General features: G+C 43.0%; 1 protein-coding gene across 5 annotated transcripts in view; it reads left to right on the forward strand.

The window, feature by feature from the left end:
- The window catches only part of Bbs9 (Bardet-Biedl syndrome 9), a 384009-nt gene that overhangs the window by 22226 nt on the left and 355246 nt on the right, over positions 1–6537 (forward strand). For all 5 annotated transcript variants that reach the window (XM_040729936.1, XM_040729934.1, XM_040729933.1 and 2 more), the window contains exon 3: positions 3844–3994. In XM_040729936.1, the coding sequence (XP_040585870.1) occupies positions 3844–3994 (151 nt within the window). The remainder of the gene's footprint in view (positions 1–3843; positions 3995–6537) is intronic.

Here is a 6537-nt window from a genome sequence, read left to right on the forward strand (position 1 = left end):
AGGATTCCAGTCCCAGCACCCACATGGCAACTCACAACTGTCTAACTCCAGTTCCAGGAAATTTGATGCTCTATTCTGGTCTCCGTAGGCACTAGGAACACATGTAGTGCACAGACATACACAAAGGCAAAACATGGGGTATAACAATCATAGACAGACTGTCATTGTTCATGTGACTCTGACTTATGTGTGACAACTGGCAAGAAGCCATGACTGTCTAATTATAGCTTGAGGTGGCTCTTTGTCAGGGACCTGGAGTGTTATGTTTATAAATGAGAAAAAACTTAATTAATGTAATAAACACATTTCTTAAAATTATTATTCAGGAAAGAAAAAAAACAGAAGAGGTCTTAATGGTTTTTGTTTAATGTTTCCCAGGGAATTCCATTGGAATGAATGATTGAATTTATCATATCTTGAAATCTATGAGTAAAAACTTTTTATCTGAGATCTGTTTATAATAGCCAGGTGTTTTAAAAAATCACACACACACACACACACACACACACACACAATTTCTTTTTGGGCTTAGGCTATTACCTTTGTGGACTTGGCCATTCTCATTGCCTCTGATTTTTAAAAATTAATATTTTTTATGTGTATGGTTATTTCCCTTTCATGTATATATGTATACTGTGTGTGCCTGGTGCCCTCTGAGGCCAGAAAAGGGCATAGGATTCAGATCCCCTGAACTGGAGTTACAGAAGATTGTGGGTCCTGGGAATTGAACCTGGGTCCTGCAGAAGAGGGACAAGTTCTCTTAACTACTGATCCATCTTTCCAGCTCTCCACCTCTGATCTTTGGCGGGCTATATTGAAGTCAGATCTTGGTTAATTAGTGAGTATAATGGGGTCTGAGGCATGCCAGCATGCAGGGGGGACTCAGTAAGGAGCAAGCATTCCCGACTCTTCTATTTCTTCACTATTTCTCATCAGTACAGTTACTTTCACCTAAGAGATCCAAGATTTGTCAACTTATGTGTTACTGTAGTTTAAATGTCAAAGAATTTATCTTTGAGTTAGATTCTCAGTGGTAAGTTCCACTGATGTAAATGCCAAGAAATTCATTCTTCAGAGTCCCAGAGACCCCGAGTCTTATTCTTTACCCACAGATGGGAATTTTGATCTTTAAACCTGTCATAGTAAATTATTCAGTATCTGTAGAAAAAGTTGACTGCATATATTGCCGTTTCTCTTTTCTGTCTGGATGGCTTATGACAGCAGATGTCTCGTCACTGGAATGTTATTGGCAATGGGCATGTCTGGTTAGTTTCTGTCAGCTTGACACAAACTGCAGTCTCCTCCAGTGAAGTGTTGTCTCTATTAGAATGGCCTGGGTCATTCCATGGTGCATTTTCTTGATTAATGTTTGATATTGGAGGGCCCAGGGTACTGTGGGTGGTGCCATCTCTGTAAGCTGAGCAAGTCATGTAGAAGAGTGCTCCTCCATAGTCTCTGCTTCTAGTTCCTGCTTTCAGATTCCTTCCCTGACTTACCCCAATAATAGACTAACCCATAAGCCAAATAAACCCCATCCTCCTGTATGTGGTTTTGGTCAGTGTTTTATTGCACCAACTGAAAGCAATCTAGGACAGAGCACAAGGTCCCAGATGATGAGCGTGATAATTTATCTGTTCTGTTTCTTTGAGTGGTGCTCTCCAACCCCACCTAGAGCATGGGAAGGAGTCTTACTGCTGGTGCTGCAACAGAACACAAGAATCCAAATACCCTCCTTGTAGGGATATTCATGCTTACATTTTACTTTCTGTGTTAATTTCTACATCATTTAATCCCCCCCTACAAGTAATAGGACATCATGATAAATTTAAGAAAGAAGGATTGAGAATACTGACACCCCTCCAACTGCAAATTAGAGTTTGGCTGAGACTTGGCAGGGACAGAAATGATCATGGTGCCACTGATCTTACAGACCTCCAGAATGCTGCCACCCGGTCTTTTAGATTCCTGATGGCTTTGTGTCTCTTTGGGACTGAAGTCCCCATGGGAGTACCTTTCCTGGATGGTCATGCTGAGGATTTAAAGAGTTAGTCTGTGGGAACTGCTTAGTCCGTGACCTGGCACAGTAAACTCTGAGTAAAGGAAAGGTAGATCGACTGCCTCTTAATAGATGAAGATTTGTTTCTTAGTGTCACTATAACAGAGTATCATTCTAGTGGCTTTAAATGACAGCAACATATTCTATCACTGTTGTAGTGCTAAGCTTTGGAAATCAAAGTGTTATGAGGGCCATGCTATTTCTCAGGTTTCTAGCATTTCTTTGCCTCTTGCAGTATTATTTTAAAATATTTATTTATTTTATGTGTATTACATATGTGTTTGCTGATACGCGTTGTGTATCATATGTTGCAATATCCAAAGATGGCCAGAAGAGGGCATTGGATACTCTGGAACTGGATTTGCAGATGGTTGTAAGCCACCATGTGGGTGCTGAAAACTGAATTCAGGTCCTTATGCAAGAGTAGTCAGTGCCCTCTAACTGCTGGTCCATCTCTTTAGCTCTTTTTTCTAGTTTTTCTGAAGTCTCTAGAATCCTTATTTGTTTCTTATAAATTCCAGTAATTCAAGACACTCTTTGGTTTGTAGATGTATCATTCCACTTTTTGGCAGTATTGTAAGATGGACCCAGCCCCCTGTTTATTCTGTCTTCCCTCAGCTTCTGTGGTGGTTTGAATGAGAATGTTCCCATAGGCTTGGCCCCCCAGTTGGCGGAACTGTTGGAATGATTAGGAAGTGGCCCTGTTGGAGAAAGTGTGTCACTGGGGTAGGCCATTCTTAGTTCACACGCCCTCTCTTCGCCTCCTACCTTGAGGAGAGGATGTAAGAAAGCTTTAGTCATGCCTGCCTGCCTGCTCCTGCCTGCTGCTGTGTACCTTGTCATGGCTCTGTACTCAGAAGCCCCAAATCAAAGTTTTCTTTGGTAAGTTGCCATCGTCAAAGGCAGTTTTCTAAGTGCTAGGATACAGGCCTGTGTCATCTCACCTGGCTGCTTTGCATCATAATTTGGTATTTGGATTCTTCTATGTGTTTTCCCCTAAAGGACAGTCGTATCTTCATTTTAACTTGGTTATATCTGCAAAGACCGTTTTCAGACTAGGTCATATACATAGGTGCCTGGAGCAAGGATTTGAACAAATCTTTTTGGGAGACACCATTTAAATGCCAATACACAGTCATTCCTTCACCCTATTGTGCCCAAGACCATTCACTGTTTTTGTTTTGTTTCCAGACAGGGTTTCTTTGTGTAACAGTCCTGGCTATCCTGGAACTCAGTTTGTAGATCAGGCTAGCCTTGAACTCATGGAGATTAGCCTTTCTCTGCCTCCCAAGTGCTGGGATTAAGGGCGTGTGCCACCATTGCCTGACTGACCATTCACTGTTAATGGGGACACTCCAGTGAGTGTCTTCAACTATGGTAATCAATTATAGAATTAACATTCCATGATGAAACCAGATTGTGTCTTTATCAGTCTTTTGAGATAGTGACTTGCTCTCATTGAGCTGGATTATGATGGATACCAGTTAAGAAAAACACGCTCAAAAAAAAAAAAAAGAAAGAAAAAGAAAGAAGAAGAAAAAGAAAATCAGGATCTGTTTTACTAGTGTCCTTGACTTTTAGTGATGTAGAGCTGTTTCTTGAGAAGGTATGTGTTATTCAGGTAAATTCACGTTAATCACATCATCTGTTGGTAGAGTGACTTTGTGTTGGAAAAGCTAGGTTAGAATCTTTCAATATTTTGACTCCTTTAGTCTTGAGAAAGTTGAATCCCAACAATATTTGCTAATGTCTGTCTGTTGCTCTGTCTTTTAAAAATCTGTCTACAGATAAAATTATCGTGGGCAGCTTCATGGGCTACCTGAGAATCTTTAATCCCCATTCCGTGAAAACGGGAGATGGGCCTCAGGCTGAAGATTTACTTCTAGAAGTGCAGCTGCGGGACCCTGTGCTGCAAGTGGAAGTCGGCAAGTTCGTCTCGTGAGTAGAGCGCACTGAGCACGGGAGTTGCCCTCTGGGGGTTATGTCTGTTCCTTATGGCAACACTTTTATGGATTACAAGTATTATTGCATGGGTTATGTATATTATAGATACATGTCATGCAGGCAAGCTTCATGTTCTAAACACTTTATGTAGAAACATACACTTAAGGTGCGCTAACTTAGTGATTTATTTGTGTATCTTTGTGAGTGTGTGTGTACATGTGTGTGCAGGTGGCCAGTCTGCATTTTCCTTTGAGAGACTGAACCTGACCTTGGGGTTTGCAATTTCTTGGGTAGACTACTCCAAGAACCTGAGTAGTCCACCTGTTTCTGTCCCCATTGGAGCTGGGCTACAGTTGCGTGAAGGATGCCTCCCTTGTATGGGTGCTGGGGACTGAATGGTCCTCATCTCCCTCCGTCTCTCTTCCTCTCTGAGTGGCCGTGGTCATGGTGTCTTCACAGCGATTGAAGCCCCAGCTAAGACACTGGTGGAGGCTTTGAGAGTTTCTAGCCTCACCCCCCTTACTTGTTCACTGTGCTTCTTGTATGTGGCTTAGATGCGGTCCCTTAGCTTCCCGCTCTTGCAGCCATGCTTGCCCTGCCATTATGAGCAGCTAGCCCCCGGTACACCAAATAGACTTCCTTAAATTGCTTTTGGTCATGGTGTTTTTATCACAGCCACATAAAAGTAGTCAATACATCCAATAAGCCTGTATTTCTTGGTCTTTAAAAATACTGTGAGTTGAGTGTGGTGTGCAGGCCTCTAATCACAACACAGGAAAGGTGGAGACAGGATTGCTTTGAAGTTGATGACAGCTTGGACCACATGGAGATACCCTGTTTCAAAAAACCGAAACAAAGAAAAATATAACAACAACAAAAACCACCCCAAATTCATAAAGGTATCATGACTAGAGGTGGAACCAACAAGGAAGGAGATGGGGAATGGGAAAGGACGCATCATCAGAGTACCATATACACATGCATGAAACAACATAATGAAGCCACTGCTTTATGTAATTGCTACACGCTGTTTTAAAAGAAGCCAGTCTTCCAGCTCGAGTTCTGTGTCCTAACCTGAAAGTCCCCTTCCTGTGGTCTAATTTGCACGGCACCAGAAAGTGCTATACAAGCTGCCAAGCAAAGGCAGCAGTTACTAGATCTACCTGCTGTGACATCTGCCAACTACAATATTGATCAGCATGGCGAGATACCCCTAAAGGTGCAATCATGGCACTGATATCTTGCTGGTAACCAACAGCAGTCTAATTGGACATAAGGCCCTCTCAACAGAAGGGAAATCATGCCTGGTACTAGAAACATAGACAACCACCTGGTACTATTAAGGCCATGGATCTTAGAGAACTGACTGCCATCACTTGACTAGAATAGCATAATTCCTAACTTATTCTAAAACTTATCCTTGATACACAGATAAGCATAGCTCTTACCCCCCAATAAAACAAGCTTTTCTTTACAGCGAATGGAGACCCTTACAGAAAACCACAACTGCACACAACAGCAGATCATGGGGAGTCCAGACCCAACGGACACACCTTTAACACAACTCCTGCACCTAAGGGCACGTGGTGGATGTGAGGGTGCAAATGTCACGAGAGCCAGAGGACCAGGAAGCCTGCCATGAGACTAAATTCCTAGGAAGGGTTGCCTAAACAAGACCTGGGTTGTGGGGTCCCCGCAAACGCCACAGGCAGCAGAGTGGTGATCTATCTGCGTGAGGGGAGAAGGAAGTCTGATTCAGTGCAGCCGGTAGCTGCTGTTGGTGTTGTTCTTTGTTACTCTTTGTTCTTTTGGGGGCTGCCACCCAGGTGCCAAATACATCACAAACGAGTCTTATTCTTTCTTATAAACGCCCAGCCTTAGCTTGGCGTGTTTCTTAACTTCAGTTATCTCAAACACTCTTTGTCTCTAGGCTTTTTCCTTTCCTTGCTTCTGTATCCTACTTTCACTCCTACTCCATGGCTGGCTGGGTGGTTTGCCCCTGCCATCCTCCTCCCTTTGTTCAATCTTGCTCCTTCCTCCTTCCTTTTCTCGTTCCTTCTATTTACTCTCTCTGCCTGCCAGGCCCGCCTATCCTTGCTCCTGCCTGACTCACTATTGGCAGTTCAGGTCTTTATTAGACCATCAGATGTTTAGACAGGCACAGTAACACAGCTTCACAGAGTTAAACAAATGCAACAGAAAAGAATGCAACACATCTTTTCATTAAGACAATTGCTCCACAGCACAAACAAATATCACACACCGTAAACTAATATTCCAAATCAGGTGTTGGTTCAAGCTTCTAGTCTGATACCAGGTGGCTTATTTGAGATATATTTAAGCACAGCACAATTTTGGAAAAAGGTTTCCTGGCGATAACTGAAAGGAAAATTATTGACTCAGGATCCCCAATGCCAAGTTCTCCCTCCCCCCTCCCTCCCTCCCTGCCTCCTTCCTATCTTCCTTCCTTCCTTCCTTCCTTCCTTCCTTCCTTCCTTCCTTCCTTCCTTCCTTCCTTCCTCCTTCCTTCCTTCCTT

Source organism: Mesocricetus auratus, unplaced genomic scaffold (genome assembly GCF_017639785.1).
Source record: "Mesocricetus auratus isolate SY011 unplaced genomic scaffold, BCM_Maur_2.0 Super-Scaffold_100022, whole genome shotgun sequence".
NCBI classification, from domain to species: domain Eukaryota; kingdom Metazoa; phylum Chordata; class Mammalia; order Rodentia; family Cricetidae; genus Mesocricetus; species Mesocricetus auratus.